At 42.7% G+C, this 19208-nt stretch overlaps 1 protein-coding gene across 1 annotated transcript in view; it reads right to left on the reverse strand.

Annotated features, from left to right (window-relative positions):
* LOC117517416 (pecanex-like protein 3) overlaps positions 1-19208 on the reverse strand; it is a 109387-nt gene that overhangs the window by 62473 nt on the left and 27706 nt on the right. Inside the window, exons 6-10 of the mRNA XM_034178420.1 lie at positions 16726-18468; positions 8375-8507; positions 7856-8025; positions 315-372; positions 75-216 (exon numbers count right to left, since the gene is read on the reverse strand). Of these exons, the coding sequence (XP_034034311.1) occupies positions 75-216; positions 315-372; positions 7856-8025; positions 8375-8507; positions 16726-18468 (2246 nt within the window). The remainder of the gene's footprint in view (positions 1-74; positions 217-314; positions 373-7855; positions 8026-8374; positions 8508-16725; positions 18469-19208) is intronic.

Genomic DNA, 19208 nt, shown 5'->3' on the forward strand with positions numbered 1-19208 from the left:
CATCTGAAGAAGAGGTGGTCCTGGTTTCTTCACATTACAGTATACAGACAGGAATTTGATGTCAGAGTGCTAACCTCAGGGATTTCCAGAGGCACTCTGCGCACCTGCATGCCCTGTAAAACCACAGGTCTTGGCTGGAGCATGGGCAGGACTGGTGCTCCTTCCTGGACCTCAGTGGAGGTAAAGCTTGAGGACTGAGACTGTCTCTCTCTTTCCCTAAAGAATTATATTTTACTGCATTAATTGTGGCCTTGAACAATAAATAAAATCAATAGATAAAAAGGGGGAAAAAAAAAGAAAGTGTATGAACTTACTGAACTGGGTCCTCATAACCACCTCCAGCAGGTCCAAATGTATAGGACCGCTTGACTCCTGTTACACAATCAATCAACATTAATTTCTATAGACCTTTACAGCAGTCAGATGGTGTCCAAAGTGCTTGACAGTAAAATCAAAGATCAAGAGTTCACAAAAATAAAACAGAGTTTAAAAAGGCACATAAAATCAGAACAACAAACAACACGAAGAAAGCTTAAACAATTACAGAAATAGAAAATACAACAAAGTTTAATGTTCAACAACTCTAAAGTCCCACAGTTCCATGGGTGTGCTCACAAAGACTCGCCTCCTTTCTGCTTCATTTATAAATGGCACATTTCTTCAAAACAGTGATGTGAGTGGCCCTTGGGGGGAGCAAAACCTCAAACTTTTTTAATGACGTGAGAGTCATTAAACTTAAACTTCATTAAACTTCATTTCACTTCTCAAATATCACTGTGTTTGTCTGCTATATGATATATTTAACTGAAATTGCTGATCCAAGCAACCAATGATTTATAAAGGAGAAAATCATGGAAATCATCAGGAATGCCCAAACTTTTACATACAACTGTATAAGGCTGATCGTGTGCATGGGTGGTTTCGCACATGTATGGTTTCAACCTAAGGGCCTAAGTGGCCTCCCTCCTGGTGCCCCCCGTCACCATAGCAAGTTTGGTATGGTGCATAGCAAACACAGACAGACACACAGTCAGCTTTATATATTTGATTTATTTGCCTTGTGCTTTCTTAACACAAATGAAAATAAAATTTTATACTACTGTTCATTAAGTCAACAATTCACTGCTTTAACGTTTCGAGTAATCCCCTGGCAGCCCCCTGTGCTTTCCAGAATGCACCACCGCACCAGCAGAGGTCTGGTGTTTCAAAACCACGTAAACAATAGTTAGCAAGGATGTGGATGGCATTGATTCAGCGAGTTCATGAGAGGGTTATCTAGATGAGGTGTAGCACCCGTGATGAACAAATGCTGTGCCCAATGTTGTCTTCTTGTTCATACTTCACGAGGTGCATTTACATTGTGCCCTAAACCGGAACTCTGCTGAAACTGACCTCTTGCGTAAGTCACGGGCCGTGAGACAGCGCAAGATTCACAACTGCGAAACAGCGAATATCACTTTTAGTTCTCAGGATCACTGATTTGGGTTTAAATTTGATTCTTATTCACGTATATAAACGGGAAAGAGTAACAGATTTTTCCATCCTGTGCAGACATCAGCATTTCTGGGATACTGACAATTTATGCAAAATGACACGTGTTTTTCACATCAATATTTGACTTCTGCGAGTGTGTTCAATATTTAGCATATTTTCCACCACATGAATATTTCACACCCATGTAAAAGAAGAAACCACAAAATGCAGATTTAGCAGGCTAACATATCACGTTTGCATGGAGACCAATTGAAGTACACTCAACAAAAATATAAACGCAACACTTTTGGTTTTGCTCCCATTTTGTATGAGATGAACTCAAAGATCTAAAACTTTTTCTACATACACAATATCACCATTTCCCTCAAATATTGTTCACAAACCAGTCTAAATCTGTGATAGTGAGCACTTCTCCTTTGCTGAGATAATCCATCCCACCTCACAGGTGTGCCATACCAAGATGCTGATTAGACACCATGATTAGTGCACAGGTGTGCCTTAGACTGCCCACAATAAAAGGCCACTCTGAAAGGTGCAGTTTTATCACACAGCACAATGCCACAGATGTCACAAGATTTGAGGGAGCATGCAGTTGGCATGCTGACAGCAGGAATGTCAACCAGAGCTGTTGCTCGTGTATTGAACGTTCATGTCTCTACCATAAGCCGTCTCCAAAGTCGTTTCAGAGAATTTGGCAGTACATCCAACCAGCCTCACAACTGCAGACCACGTGTAACCACACCAGCCCAGGACCTCCACATCCAGCATGTTCACCTCCAAGATTGTCTGAGACCAGCCACTCGGACAGCTGCCGAAACAATCGGTTTGCATAACCAAAGAATTTCTGCACAAACTGTCAGAAACCATCTCAGGGAAGCTCATCTGCATGCTCGGCGTCCTCATCGGTGTCTCGACCTGACTCCAGTTCGTCGTCGTAACCGACTTGAGTGGGCAAATGCTCACATTCCCTGGCATTTGGCACGTTGGAGAGGTGTTCTCTTCACGGATGATGCGAAGGAGATGTGTTGCACTGCATGAGGCAAATGGTGGTCACACCAGATACTGACTGGTATCCCCCCCCCAATAAAACAAAACTGCACCTTTCAGAGTGGCCTTTTATTGTGGGCAGTCTAAGGCACACCTGTGCACTAATCATGGTGTCTAATCAGCATCTTGGTATGGCACACCTGTGAGGTGGGATGGATTATCTCAGCAAAGGAGAAGTGCTCACTATCACAGATTTAGACTGGTTTGTGAACAATATTTGAGGGAAATGGTGATATTGTGTATGTGGAAAAAGTTTTAGATCTTTGAGTTCATCTCATACAAAATGGGAGCAAAACCAAAAGTGTTGCGTTTATATTTTTGTTGAGTATAAATTCATCCCTAAGATAGACTTTGATTTGTGCGAAATAACTTGAATAATGTCAACTGACAACGAATTCCATAAAAACATGATATAATAAGATCAAAAACTTAACTGGGAGTGTAAGATTTTGTGTATCAATGATAATATGGCAGCGCAGTCTCATTTGAACCCCAATGTGATATCGTGGAATTTTACACATATGGGGACAGCCGGCAAGAACACGGCAGAGATTCCCCGGGCGGAGTGTGGGACTTTCAGCACAAACTATTCAGCCCGGCTCAGTAAACTTAAAAGCATTCTCGCTGTCACCTAGCGGACCTGCTGGTTTAAAATAGTTTCTGCTGAAACCCCCATCCTCTGAATGGTTTGTGCCGACACTCCTACACTCCGCACGGGGATTAGTCTCTTCCCACAAACCGCATCAATTTTAACAGGAAGATGGTGTATCGTTTAGTTTTTGGCTGCAATCACCAAAGCAGTTGACAAAAGGGCAGTATTTTTCGGTTCCCAGAGGAGAAGGGAAGACAAGGCAAATGGGAGATGTCGTGTCGGTAAGTGTTAAAGTGCACTTACACAAGAATGCCTTTGACTCACACACTAGTACAAACTGTGTCGTGCTGGAGAGTAAACTCGATCTAATCTCCAACACTACGTGCAGCGCGTCAAGTTGAGTAAAGAAGAAGCGAACAGAGTGAGTGGTGACGCCAGCGGAACGCATCAGAGCGTAGCTCGTCTCAACAATTATAACAAGAAGTTAAATCTGTTATAAACATACGTTAACAGCTGCACACAAGAAGGAAAGAACACGGAACTGTTTTATCAAGCCATGACAAGGCAAACAGGAACTTTTAATTACCTTTTTAGACAGCTCAAAATGCTTTCTACAGCTTGTTAGGCATGCGTGTGCGAGCGTGTACGAATGGTTCCAGCTGCAGCCTCCTCTGATTCAGGATGCGATTAGAGATTAGAGCCGTTTTCAAGGGCGAATTTGCAGAAAACATGATTAATCCGCCACGAAATAATTATTTTATATACGCAGCATCCAGTGCAGAGCACGTGGCAGCCGGTAGAACAAAGAACAGCGCCCAGCTGTGAACACAGCGGGTGAGATCGTCACGACGACGTCCGTGCTGTTGCGTGAGTCACAGGCATGCTCATGTCAGTGCACCTTTAGGCTACGCAGCTAACCAGAGTAGCTACGTTCTCTCGCTTGCACAACCCCCTCAACACGTTTGAGCTCCGGGTCATAAACAAACCACAACACATGTCCACTTTCCACCGCATTGTCACTTTTTCTTTGCATTTTCACTTTGTGTGTGTAATTTGCCCAAAAACTCAGAGAAAGCGCCGTGTTTCTGTCCCTGGAAGTAGAGAAATTGGTGTCATATTTTAACCTTTAACACCTGCCCTCAAATGAGACTGTGCTGCCTAATTTGGGGGGGGGGGGGGGGGGGGGGGAGTCCGGAGTTCCGGACCTTAATCCAGTCACGTTTCTCCCTAAGCAAGTAAGTCATGTTTTCATGGGGCAGATGCTACATGTCTAAAAGAGTGACTATTATTTTTTCCAGCTTTTGTGGCTTCTGTTTATTCTTCTCTACAAGAGCCAAGACAGACTGCCAGAGCAAGAATTTTAGCTGAGGAAGCTTCTGCGATTTGAAGCGAAACGTCCTTGTGTCAAGCAACCCAGTCCAGTTGAAGATTCAAGCTTCTCTACTATGGAAACCACCTGGACAACTGAGAGCCTACACAGAGACTATTATTTTGGTATTTTCTCTAAAGTTATCAGTGGTATAGTGCTTGTAGCGATAGACATCGTGTCAATTAGTGCGCCTGAATCATGCGTGCTTCATATGCAAATAGCCATAATGTTGTTAAAGCACATTTTAAAGCTATACATTATACCGTGGTATGATAACCGCTATATTTTTGCCCACGGTTATCATTAGGGCTGTCACGATTAGGAATTTCTGGAGACGATTAATTGTCAGACAAATAATTGCGACTGACGAATATATTGTCTATTTTTCTCTCTTTTTCCCCCTTCTTTACATTCTACTATTGTAGTATAATTACACAACTCTGGAAGAACGTTTGGCTTCTGTGAGTGGAGAAACTGGGAATGGTGCAATATTTTTATTTTTATCTTCATTTTACATACAGTCCCAACTTTTTCTGAATTGTGGTTGTTTCTGTTGCATTTCTGAAATTGTTTCTCCTCATCAGTCACGTTTTGTGCTTAAACACTGCATTAAGCCCATATTGAACAAATAAATACCTTTGGAAAGTAACAGCTGTTAAAGTTCAGAGTTCTCACCTGCTTTTTGTGATCTGTGCATCTGAACATCACCACAGCTTCTCCATGTCAGGGTTTTTTTGTTTTTTTTGTGGCTCAGTTCATTCATATATTTTCATTTGATCTCATAAATTCAGCATACGACGCACACATGGTGTGAACAGGATGGTAACGGCAGAATCACACCTTTAGAGAAAGTTCAGAGAGAAGTAAAAGCAGCTTCACGTTTTGGTTTTGTTTTGTTAACATGTTCACTCGGGTTAAAATCCTCTCTCTGCTCCGCGCTCGTTGCGCACTGATGGTTCTCAGACTGTAACGTGTCGCGCCTGCATTCAGGAATCTCCCTCACACACCCCCTCCCTCGCAGTCTGCAGCCTGTTGACTCCGCGCACGTACACGCACACACACACACACAGCTCCGCATTTTGGACGGCTTTTGAAGAAGACGGCCACTGTTTTAACTGGCCGTCTTATCCAAACGGCAGGACGGATCGCTCTTCAGCCTCCATGTTATTGTCCCGCCTTAAGACGAGAGCGAGGCTGCAGCACAATGACGTCAGATTCTGAGTCGTTTTATGCTTTGTGGATAAAATAAATAATTCACGATAATCGCGAATATGAAAAATAATCGCGATTGACGAATATTGTAATAATTATGACAGCCCTAGTTATCATACTGTCCAAATCTCATACCGGCCTATGCCTAATAACAGCACCCCTCATTTGCTGCTGTGTGGACGAGCAGCAGCAGCACGTTGCACTTTTCCTTCAGTGTCTGATCAGGATGCGAAAACCTGAGACTTAATATCCACTGTGGCATCTCAGAGACATTTCCAAACACGAGCATCATGAAATCAGACCATAAATCCAACGCGGACCAGAAAGTAAAAACCAAGATTTCCACGAACTCCTGGAAAACACCCACCACTGTTGAAAGACCTCAGTGGCATATTTAACAGAAACACCACTAAATGCGACAATTGTACCTCAGAATATTAAAAGACCCCCCCCACACACGCACACACAAAAAATGCCCCAGGATTACTGTTATACTCTGAAATCACAGTAACAGCCACACACACACACACAAAAAATGCCCCAGGATTACTGTTATATTCTGAAATCACAGTAACAGCCACACCCACACCCACACCCCAGGATTACTGCTATATTCTGAAATCATAGTAACAGCTAAACCACCAAAATGAACCCCTCATATTTTTTCCCTCTACATGCCTATAGGAATGAACTATGAACCGGAGTGATGACATGGAACTAGGGATATGAATAAACATGCAACCATCTCACACGTTTGTCAAGACTGCAGCAGTGTGCAGCATTGCTGTAGTCTGTCTCGGCATTATGGCTTGCAGCTAATCATGCAACTGGCTAATGTAAAAGAAAAATGTTAGCTACAGAAGCAGTGTGCAAACTGATATTCCGAATTCTTAAATCCAAAATAACCAGTAGAATGCTTGAGTGATAAGTAATAAAAAAAACTAACTGTGAGGCAATTCGCAAGCTTCTAATATAAGAACCAGTTTGGTCAGTGTTGGTGGTGTTCAACAGCAGTCTATATTCAAAGTTCTTAAAATTAAGCAATACTTCCACCTGGTGGATATGTGCCATGAATGCAAGGTTCCACCAAGAGCTCAAGTATAGAATATCTGATAATTTCTCACTCCCACTGCCTCTGCTTTACACATGGACAGAAACTGACAAACTTAACTCATCTGCACACGATGCACGTCTTCCTCCCTCCATCCCTATTACCACCCCCCCTTGTGTCTCTCCACTCCCCTCACCCTGGCTTCCTCCCTGCCACCCTGGAGGCAGTGCAGGTTTTACTGCTGCAGCCTTCACCTCCCCAAGCTGGGCGGTGCAGGCCCTCCTGCTGCAGCCTTCACCCACTTTGCCTCAATTCGGATGACAGACTGCTTTAAGTTTAGTGCACATAAACAATGTCAAATGAATGTATATGTGTTGTCTTTAATTCTGATGTGTGCCATTATTACGTTCAACTAGTAATAATTGTGGATTAATTACTGTATTTTGTCTAAGGTAATTGGAGTGTAAACGTAATTTCATTGTTGTTGCACTCATGTAATGACAATGACAATAAATCTCATCTCATCTCAAGAAGGTCATGTCTTTTCACACTGATGTATTTGTTGGTTTCCATGGAGAATTAAGGTGCACTGTGGCTCACGCAGTCATGATGATCCCACCCACTGTGTTCACAGCTGGACACCGTTCTTTGTTCTACCGGCTGCCACGTGCTCTGCACTGAACGCTGCGTATATAAAATAATTCTATCGTGGTGGATTAATCATTTTTTTCTGCAAATTGGCCATTGAATTGGGCCTCCACCACCCCAGTCCAGCAGAAGGCAGAAATATACATGGCTGCTTTGATGACCAACAAAGAATATTGTGTTCATTTATCATAGTTGCAATGTTGACAGAAGGTTTTTTGTTTGTTTATTTTAAATTAATGGTTGAAATTAACTTTTAATTTGTTGTGTGGCAAAATTTGGTTCTCTGATGCAGAAGCAGGTAAAAGGTAGCAAACAAATACCATGCAGGTTTAGCATTTCTAACATTTCTTGCGTAGCCAGCCATACAAACGATAACATCATAAGACAAAATGAATTGAACTTTACTAAATGTAATCGCATTCACTTTGTGCTGGCCACTCACCACTCTCATCGTAGAAGTAATGCACAGCCCCTTCTGATGTGTCGTCAAAGGTGGAGGCTTCATGGATGCCACTGCGAGGCAGTAGGAGTGAGGACGCAAACTGTAAAGCTGAGGGAAGTGTACGAGTCCTTGAATGGGAAGAGGCTCGTGTCCGCTGAAGGTCCTGAAGGCTAAACAAATTTAAGCATATTTAAAATCATCCGATAAGAGTTTTAAATTGTAATTTCAGAAGTGTTGGGTCTCAAATCAATCAACCCTGAAAGATCCAACGTGTTACTGGTGTGATGCAGTTTAGACTGAAGACATTTGCTATTTATTATTGTTTAGTACATACTGCTGAAAATCTGTTTGCCTTAAAGACATACTGGTTGACAGCATCATCAGCTACTAGAGACTTTATGAAGACACAAGCAACTAAAAATCAATGGATATAAACCAACCAGCCACAGGTCAGCTAAAGTTGAACCAACTGAGAAAAAACAACAGCCATAAACCTGAGTGTATGCTTATTTGACTCACCTGGGAGGAGACCCCATGGTGGAGGGGGGTGGTGTAGGGTTGCTCCCAGCATTATGTCTCCTACGGATTGCCTGTGTCCTCTTAACACTGCTTACAGTGTCATGTTTGCCCCCATCATCTGGAGCCATGGCTGCTGAAGAGTTATCAGTTACATTAGTGTAAAGAGTTACATTACAGTGTTAGTGTACAGTATCCACAGAAAATACTTTAAAGGACATTCATACTAAAAAGCTAAATTCTGTCCAGGTAATCTTGTATTTTCTAAGTGACTGCAAAAAGTAATAAAAAATACACACACACACACAACACTTGAAATATAGTCTGCAGTATTCACAGCATCTTGAGCAAGGGGGGTTTCATGCCTGCAAAAATCAAAAAGTAAAAGTGAAAACATGGATAGATAGACAGGTGTTTGACTGGCTGTTCCTTGCAGAGAAACACTTATCACAAGCATTTTCCAGTAATCCAGGACAAAATGTATATTTCAATATTAGACAATACAACTACAACCCCAATTCCAATGAAGTTGGGACGTTGTGTAAAATGTAAATAAAAACAGAATATAGTGATTTGCAAATCCTTTTCAACCTATATTCAATTGGATACACCACAATGACAAGATATTTAATGTTCAAACTGATAAACTTTATATATAGCAGCAATCTGAACCAACTGGAGACCACTAATGCTGAACTGCAGTAAACCAGAGAACAGAACATTGCAATAATAGCATCTAGAGGAGACAAATGCATCGATCATAGTCTCTGCATCAGCCACAGACAGGATGGGATGAATCTTCGTTATGTTACGAAGGTGGAATAATGCAGTCCTTGTGATTTCTCCGATATGTACGGTAGGTCAAAGGAAAACACTGGATCAAAAATCACCTCAAGTTTCCTCACTTTGTCAGAGTGATGTATGATGCACAAGTTTAAATGAAAGGCCTCGTACACTGCATGATCATTCTGCTGCATTTGCTTGCTTTTTTGGGGGGCAAAAGTAGACGTAACATCTGGACGCACAAAGGGGCAGAGATTTTGAGAGAGAGAGAGATTTCGAGAGAGATAACAGTGATCACACTACACTCCAGCAGCCGTTCGAGCTTTCACCACCACACCACCCATGTGCATTTCCGCAATTTTAAGATGAATTAATAATTGTTCAATCTGTCTGTAACTGGACGTTTCTGCTGTGCACACTTTGGCATTTAGATTTGTTTATTTATTTGGATCCCCATTAGCATCTGCAGTGTAACTGCATCAGCTACTCTTCCTGGGGTCCATAATAGATGTGAGCATAAATGTGTTGTATCAAAATGAGAGTTGTTGTTATGGATGGGTATCTTGGTTTTGTGATCACTAAACGGACACTTTAAAATGGTGCTGTGCCTAAACCAGTAAACCCCCCCCAATACACAGACAGACACACACATAATTTTACACAACACATTCTACACAACTGCAGATCTAACCTAACAGTTACAATAGGTTTACAAAAATGTTTTGTAAACGTAAGTTAAGTTCCTTCTGCTTCTCTTTGTTCTCCAGTCGGGGTTGGAACAGCAGATCAGAGATGGACCGGTGTTGCAGACCGAACAGTCCTCCCCTAAAAATGGGTCTGCCCTGCCTTCACTGTCCATGTATCATTTGGGACCACAGCAGCACGTCTGAGACCGACTCTCTACACCCAAAGCGATCAAATGGATTAATGGGATTATTAAGTATCAGATGACAAGGTAAAACTTCTTAAATCATTCTTAAGTCAGTTTTCAGCAGAAATTAGGCTGTTTTAAGCAGAAAAAAGGCGATAATTGGCGAGTCGTTACTGGCGTTCTGAAATGACGTCGCGCCGCAGCAGCTGCTGTGCACTTTGTTTGGTCTGCTTTCTTTTATTATGAAATAATGCTGAATTTATGTGGAAATGATTGTTGTGATGCTCCAAAATGAGGCATGCGCAGTGAAGGCAGGGCGGACCGATTTTTAGGGGGGGACCATTCGGTCTGTGACACTGGCACGTTGCTCTGGCACAAGTTTTACAACGGATGCCCTTCCTAGTGCAACACTGCTTACATGGGCAGTGGAGGTCTTGAACCGGGAACCTTCTGCTGTGGAAACAAGAACACTAATCACATGGCCACCACACCGCAAAGTTTTATTAAAAAAAGGTACTGAAAAGGAAAACTATGTGAGCAGTCACGCTGCAACAAATAATTTTCTTAACCGATGAGTCACTGAGTTGTTTTGTCGATCGATTGTCATAAAAATGGTGAAAAAAATATCATTATTATATGGCTGCAACACTATGCGCGCCCTGATTGGCTGATTACCTGTCGGATACCATTTCCATGACAATGGGTCCAAATGCGTATTTTCTTTACAAACACGAATGTACTCCATAAATATCTAAACTGCATCTGAAAAAACACAGATTGAAACCTTACCGGCTAACGACCACAGCATCTGTTAGCAAGTTCCTGCTCTGCTCCGGTGTTCTGTCGTGACACCGGCCGTCAGCTCGGAGGTGACCTGAGACGAGCCGCTGCTCAGCTCGGCTTCAGAGCTCTTAAGTGACTAGAGCTGAAGTAGTTCGTTTTTTTTTTCTTGGAGATGAACTTCACCTCCGCTGCTGAAGTGAACGGCTTCACTTCCGCTCTGTCTATGAGCCATCAGCAGCTTTCATATTCGGGCGTTGCAGTCGGTTAATAATCCTTCAGTATTTTCCATGACAGCTCAAGATGAGTGCAGCAAGGTGGACTAGTGGTTAGCACTGTTGCCTCCCAGCAAGAAGGTCATGGGATCGATTCCCACCCGTGGCCTTTCTGTGTGGGGTTTTTTCATGTTCTCCCTGTGTTTGAGTGGGTTCCCTCCGGGTGCTCTGGCTTCCTCCCACATCCGAAGATATGTATGTTAGGTGATTTTGAAACTTTAAAAATTGTCCGTAGGTGTGTGTGCGGGTGTGAGTGTCTTGGTGACTGTTTGTCTAAATGTGGCCCTGTGACAGACTGGTGTCCTGTCCAGGATGTACCCCGTATCATGCCCTGTGACTGCTGGGATAGACTGGGTGAGAGCTATATAAATGCAGTCCATTTACCATAATTGAAAGATATGTTTTAGTGTTTTGGACAGTGATATATGAAAACAGGAAGCCCTGGTTTTGATGGCAGCTTATAAAGTTAAATTCTTCTAATTGTTGCTGCAATATCACACAAAATTGAAAGGGATGACTCTGCACTTAATCCATTTCTCACTGTTCCTCTTATCTCCTTGTGAGATATAATAAACATCCAGTTTGTTGCTGACACTGTGGCAGGTGGTAAAAGTAAAAAAAAAAAAAACACACTTTTAATCTCAAGTGCTGTTGCAATATGCAGGTGTGGCGCTGACAACTATCAATCAATCAATCAATCAATTTTTTTATATAGCGCCAAATCACAACAAACAGTTGCCCCAAGGCGCTTTATATTGTAAGGCAAGGCCATACAATAATTATGTAAAACCCCAACGGTCAAAACGACCCCCTGTGAGCAAGCACTTGGCTACAGTGGGAAGGAAAAACTCCCTTTTAACAGGAAGAAACCTCCAGTAGAACCAGGCTCAGGGAGGGGCAGTCTTCTGCTGGGACTGGTTGGGGCTGAGGGAGAGAACCAGGAAAAACACATGCTGTGGAGGGGAGCAGAGATCGATCACTAATGATTAAATGCAGAGTGGTGCATACAGAGCAAAAAGAGAAAGAAACAGTGCATCATGGGAACCCCCCAGCAGTCTACGTCTATAGCAGCATAACTAAGGGATGGTTCAGGGTCACCTGATCCAGCCCTAACTATAAGCTTTAGCAAAAAGGAAAGTTTAAAGCCTAATCTTAAAAGCAGAGAGGGTGTCTGTCTCCCTGATCTGAATTGGGAGCTGGTTCCACAGGAGAGGAGCCTGAAAGCTGAAGGCTCTGCCTCCCATTCTACTCTTACAAACCCTAGGAACTACAAGTAAGCCTGCAGTCTGAGAGCGAAGCGCTCTATTGGGGTGATATGGTACTACGAGGTCCCTAAGATAAGATGGGACCTGATTATTCAAAACCTTATAAGTAAGAAGAAGAATTTTAAATTCTATTCTAGAATTAACAGGAAGCCAATGAAGAGAGGCCAATATGGGTGAGATATGCTCTCTCCTTCTAGTCCCCGTCAGTACTCTAGCTGCAGCATTTTGAATTAACTGAAGGCTTTTTAGGGAACTTTTAGGACAACCTGATAATAATGAATTACAATAGTCCAGCCTAGAGGAAATAAATGCATGAATTAGTTTTTCAGCATCACTCTGAGACAAAACCTTTCTGATTTTAGAGATATTGCGTAAATGCAAAAAAGTAGTCCTACATATTTGTTTAATATGCGCTTTGAATGACATATCCTGATCAAAAATGACTCCAAGATTTCTCACAGTATTACTAGAGGTCAGGGTAATGCCATCCAGAGTAAGGATCTGGTTAGACACCATGTTTCTAAGATTTGTGGGGCCAAGTACAATAACTTCAGTTTTATCTGAGTTTAAAAGCAGGAAATTAGAGGTCATCCATGTCTTTATGTCTGTAAGACAATCCTGCAGTTTAGCTAATTGGTGTGTGTCCTCTGGCTTCATGGATAGATAAAGCTGGGTATCATCTGCGTAACAATGAAAATTTAAGCAATACCGTCTAATAATACTGCCTAAGGGAAGCATGTATAAAGTGAATAAAATTGGTCCTAGCACAGAACCTTGTGGAACTCCATAATTAACTTTAGTCTGTGAAGAAGATTCCCCATTTACATGAACAAATTGTAATCTATTAGACAAATATGATTCAAACCACCGCAGCGCAGTGCCTTTAATACCTATGGCATGCTCTAATCTCTGTAATAAAATTTTATGGTCAACAGTATCAAAAGCAGCACTGAGGTCTAACAGAACAAGCAGAGATGAGTCCACTGTCCGAGGCCATAAGAAGATCATTTGTAACCTTCACTAATGCTGTTTCTGTACTATGATGAATTCTAAAACCTGACTGAAACTCTTCAAATAGACCATTCCTCTGCAGATGATCAGTTAGCTGTTTTACAACTACCTTTTCAAGAATTTTTGAGAGAAAAGGAAGGTTGGAGATTGGCCTATAATTAGCTAAGATAGCTGGGTCAAGTGATGGCTTTTTAAGTAATGGTTTAATTACTGCCACCTTAAAAGCCTGTGGTACATAGCCAACTAACAAAGATAGATTGATCATATTTAAGATCGAAGCATTAAATAATGGTAGGGCTTCCTTGAGCAGCCTGGTAGGAATGGGGTCTAATAAACATGTTGATGGTTTGGATGAAGTAACTAATGAAAATAACTCAGACAGAACAATCGGAGAGAAAGAGTCTAACCAAATACCGGCATCACTGAAAGCAGCCAAAGATAACGATACGTCTTTGGGATGGTTATGAGTAATTTTTTCTCTAATAGTTAAAATTTTGTTAGCAAAGAAAGTCATGAAGTCATTACTAGTTAAAGTTAATGGAATACTCAGCTCAATAGAGCTCTGACTCTGTCAGCCTGGCTACAGTGCTGAAAAGAAACCTGGGGTTGTTCTTATTTTCTTCAATTAGTGATGAGTAGAAAGATGTCCTAGCTTTACGGAGGGCTTTTTTATAGAGCAACAGACTCTTTTTCCAGGCTAAGTGAAGATCTTCTAAATTAGTGAGACGCCATTTCCTCTCCAACTTACGGGTTATCTGCTTTAAGCTACGAGTTTGTGAGTTATACCATGGAGTCAGGCACTTCTGATTTAAAGCTCTCTTTTTTAGAGGACCTACAGCATCCAAAGTTGTCTTCAATGAGGATGTAAAACTATTGACGAGATACTCTATCTCACTTACAGAGTTTAGGTAGCTACTCTGCACTGTGTTGGTACATGGCATTAGAGAACATAAAGAAGGAATCATATCCTTAAACCTAGTTACAGCGCTTTCTGAAAGACTTCTAGTGTAATGAAACTTATTCCCTACTGCTGGGTAGTCCATCAGAGTAAATGTAAATGTTATTAAGAAATGATCAGACAGAAGGGAGTTTTCAGGGAATACTGTTAAGTCTTCTATTTCCATACCATAAGTCAGAACAAGATCTAAGATATGATTAAAGTGGTGGGTGGACTCATTTACTTTTTGAGCAAAGCCAATAGAGTCTAATAATAGATTAAATGCAGTGTTGAGACTGTCATTCTCAGCATCTGTGTGGATGTTAAAATCGCCCACTATAATTATCTTATCTGAGCTAAGCACTAAGTCAGACAAAAGGTCTGAAAATTCACAGAGAAACTCACAGTAACGACCAGGTGGACGATAGATAATAACAAATAAAACTGGTTTTTGGGACTTCCAATTTGGATGGACAAGACTAAGAGTCAAGCTTTCAAATGAATTAAAGCTCTGTCTGGGTTTTTGATTAATTAATAAGCTGGAATGGAAGATTGCTGCTAATCCTCCGCCCCGGCCCGTGCTACGAGCATTCTGACAGTTAGTGTGACTCGGGGGTGTTGACTCATTTAAACTAACATATTCATCCTGCTGTAACCAGGTTTCTGTAAGGCAGAATAAATCAATATGTTGATCAATTATTATATCATTTACCAACAGGGACTTAGAAGAGAGAGACCTAATGTTTAATAGACCACATTTAACTGTTTTAGTCAGTGGTGCAGTTGAAGGTGCTATATTATTTTTTCTTTTTGAATTTTTATGCTTAAATTGATTTTTGCTGGTTATTGGTAGTCTGGGAGCAGGCACCGTCTCTACGGGGATGGGGTAATGAGGGGATGGCAGGGGGAGAGAAGCTGCAGAGAGGTGTGTAAGACTACAACTCTGCTTCCTGGTCCCAACCCTGGATAGTCACGGTTTGGAGGATTTAAGAAAATTGGCCAGATTTCTAGAAATGAGAGCTGCTCCATCCAAAGTGGGATGGATGCCGTCTCTCCTAACAAGACCAGGTTTTCCCCAGAAGCTTTGCCAATTATCTATCAAGCCCACCTCATTTTTTGGACACCACTCAGACAGCCAGCAATTCAAGGAGAACATGCGGCTAAACATGTCACTCCCGGTCTGATTGGGGAGGGGCCCAGAGAAAACTACAGAGTCCGACATTGTTTTTGCAAAGTTACACACCGATTTAATGTTAATTTTAGTGACCTCCGATTGGCGTAACCGGGTGTCATTACTGCCGACGTGAATTACAATCTTACCAAATTTACGCTTAGCCTTAGCCAGCAGTTTCTAATTTCCTTCAATGTCGCCTGCTCTGGCCCCCGGAAGACAATTGACTATGGTTGCTGGTGTCGCTAACTTCACATTTCGCAAAACAGAGTCGCCAATAACCAGAGTTTGATCCTCGGCGGGTGTGTCGTCGAGTGGGGAAAAATGGTTAGAGATGTGAACAGGTTGGCGGTGCACACGGGGCTTCTGTTTAGGGCTACGCTTCCTCCTCACAGTCACCCAGTCGGCCTGCTTTCCCGGCTGCTCGGGATCTGCCAGAGGGTAACTAACGGCGGCTAAGCTACCTTGGTCCGCACCGACTACAGGGGCCTGGCTAGCTGTAGAATTTTCCACGGTGCGGAGCCGAGTCTCCAATTCGCCCAGCCTGGCCTCCAAAGCTATGAATAAGCTACACTTATTACAAGTACCATTACTGCTAAAGGAGGCCGAGGAATAACTAAACATTTCACACCCAGAGCAGAAAAGTGCAGGAGAGACAGGAGAAGCCACCATGCTAAATCGGCTAAGAGCTAGTAGCTACGCTAAGCTAGCGGATTCCTAAAAACACGCAAAGTGAATAATGTGTAAATAATTTAGAGGTGATTCAGCAGAAGGAGTGCTTTAGTTAAGGCACGTAAAGATTACACTGGGAAACAAATCGTAATCTAGATAACTAGATCAATCTAACTGCGCAGATTAAACAGCTAACAGATACAGAAAAACACTGCTGTGCTCCGGAAAAGGAAGTGATACAATACCGCAACTAGAGCTGGTATAATATGCCATCTTTCGCACATTGAAAACAATGGAACATCCAGTTTACCATCTGCCGCTAACAGCCAACATGTGAAAGCAGCATAAGACAGTTACATTATCTGATCTTTTATTTGCCTTTTATTCCAGTAAATTACAAACACTGAAAACTTGCTGTGATTATTTACAAAAAACAAGATATAGCAAAGAAGTATGTGCACTAACATGGGGCAATTACAAAAGCATATGAAGAGGAGTATGAAGGATGCATTCCCAATATTCTGGTGCTGTAAAATGTTCACTATTATTGTTATATTATTACTACTACTAGTATATTATCGCAACTCACCTCCTCCAACAGCTCCTTCTTCAACTATGTCTCCTGCCCTCCAGCCCATCTGGTTGCCAGTCCAGGAGCCTCCAAGAGAATCCAGCCGATGGTGATGAGTTCCAGGAAATCCTTCAGTGTGGACAGTCCGAGCTTCCAGATCTGATTTAGATATGGTGCGTGGTGTAGGAGTAGAAGTGGAGGGCGTTGTAAGCAGAGTTGAAGGCAGGGTTGCTGTATTGCTCTGACTTCCACCTGCTCCATCCATACTTAGCACTCGTGCATGGGTTTTAGCACTAGCTGTGCTAGCAGAACGTTGAGCAACACGAGAATGCGAAGGACCGGCACTTTCAGGTAAATCACCTTCCCTTGGCGTGGGCAGTTGAGCAGTGGAGGGCAATGGGGATGTAATGCCACTGTTAGCAAGGTCTGGGGAATAGCAGGAGGTAGAGGAACTCGAATCGTCATCATCGTCGTCGTCATCGTCTGAGCTGTATCGGTGCTGAGAGCCCAGACTAGAGCCAGCACTCATGTCGCTGCCATCGTCTTCGTCACTGGAATCCTCAAATAGACTTTCACTGTATGCCTTAGCACCCAGCCGATTTCGGACTGGGATATAATCCCTATGTTGTCTCTGATTGTGACGACGCCTGTAAGAGCCACAGTCAAAACTGCTACTTCCAGCTCCAGCTCGCCTCCTAGGAGCTTTCCTTCGGCCTGGTCTGTGGCCCACATTACTGCCACTGGCCCGCAGTAGCTTCAAGTCTTTAGGGCGTACAACCTGCTGGGCTTGCAGGGGAGGCTGGTCAGATATTAAAAAGTGAGTTGACGACATAGTCAAAGCAGGTTCAGAACATACAAGACCTAGGGCCAGCCCTGAGGGAACAGAGGTTGCTTGCCGTGGTGGGGGCAGTGGAGGAAGTGGGACCTTTTTGTCTAAATCACAAACCTCTGAATGCCCGCTACTGGAAGTGGAAGAGTTGTGAAGAAAAGAGGGCTGCGCAATATCAGATGGTAGAGTGGGCAAATCCTCTTCTTCAACAAGTGTCCTGTCTAATCCCTGGCTGAGGGAAAATTCTTTGGAAGGGGAGCGCAGTAGTACACTATCAGACAGGTTGTCAGTGTCACTACCACCTGCTTCTGTTGGATCCTCTGTGGGTCCAGGTATATGAGAGTTCGTTGCTTGTACTGTGACAGATGCTTGTCCATCTCCAGGCCGTGGATGGCTGAATGAGGGGCTTTCCAGTTGCGTGGACTCAGTTTTCTCACTGCGGTAACTGCTAACAGTGCTTAGGGTCTCTCTGTCTGTGGTGGCACCACCTGCACTGAAGCAGCTGTCTGTAGATCCAGCCGCTAGAGCCACTCCACTACGGCTACCTGGGTGACCAGTACCAGGTGAAAATGCAGCAGGGTCAAGACCTAAACCCATTAGATTTTCACTCAGCTCTTCACTTAAACTGCTCTTTATAAGGGGGCTCAGGGGAGCATACCCCAGGCTCCCTGATTCAGCAGTGGGACCAAGCGGAGAGTAGTCCACCAACCCACTGTCCTCAGGACTCTGATGAGACAGCTGTTCAGGCAACACCTTCATTTCTTGTAGCTGTTCTTTCTCTCCTCCATCTTCTTGACTGGATGGTGAAGGGGGAATGGACAAACATTCTCCAGCTTCGACAAATCCATCTGATACTCCAGAAGTTGCCATGAAACCTGGAAACTCACTTCCCAAGGCAGCCCCTACGCAGGACTGGACTATGCTGGGAGGCCCTGTACAGTTGGAGATACCACAATAAATTCTTAGATGTACTAGTACTGCTTTAGTAGTCAAGATAATTAGCTTATTAGCAGTAGCCTTCTGACCATCATAAAGACACTTGCAATTATCAAGACTGCTCAGTTTATAATCCTCTAAGAAATGATTTTCACTTTTGTTATAACACTTCTACTGGATGAGTCAGTCCGATTCTCAAGAGAATGACTCACATTCTCAGAGACTGAATGAGCATTTTTTGAGTTATATCATGTCAAAGACCATTCTCCCCACCTTTTATCAAAAGATTAAAAAAAAAACATTAACTTGAAACATTTAGTTTGAAACTACTTTAACTGTGAAAAAGAACATTGTGTGCATATCAGTTACAGATTTTTCAATTAATTGATTCCTAGATGAAGGATGTAAAAACAGACATTAGTAAATAGGGCTGCACAATTATTCGCATCCATAATCAACATACTGTGATTAATGGGTGCAATTTAAATTAAGTCTCCTTCATTGCAACACAGAATGTGTGTGTTTCTGTACTCTGAGTACCACCATAATTTTTTTTCAACCCTCCACTGAATTCATACTTTATATATGTTTCTTGGAAAAAAAAGACAAGTGCCCTGAGAGCAGAGTTTACCAGTTTTAGAAGTGCAGCGTAGTTCCAGACCCACTCCCCCCCCCCCCCCCCCCCCACCATTCAGCTGGTTGCTCTTTGCCTGTTTCAAATGCCTAATGCTCACTT

The sequence above is a fragment of the Thalassophryne amazonica genome, chromosome 9 (assembly GCF_902500255.1).
Source record: "Thalassophryne amazonica chromosome 9, fThaAma1.1, whole genome shotgun sequence".
In the NCBI taxonomy this organism is placed as follows: Eukaryota; Metazoa; Chordata; class Actinopteri; order Batrachoidiformes; family Batrachoididae; genus Thalassophryne; species Thalassophryne amazonica.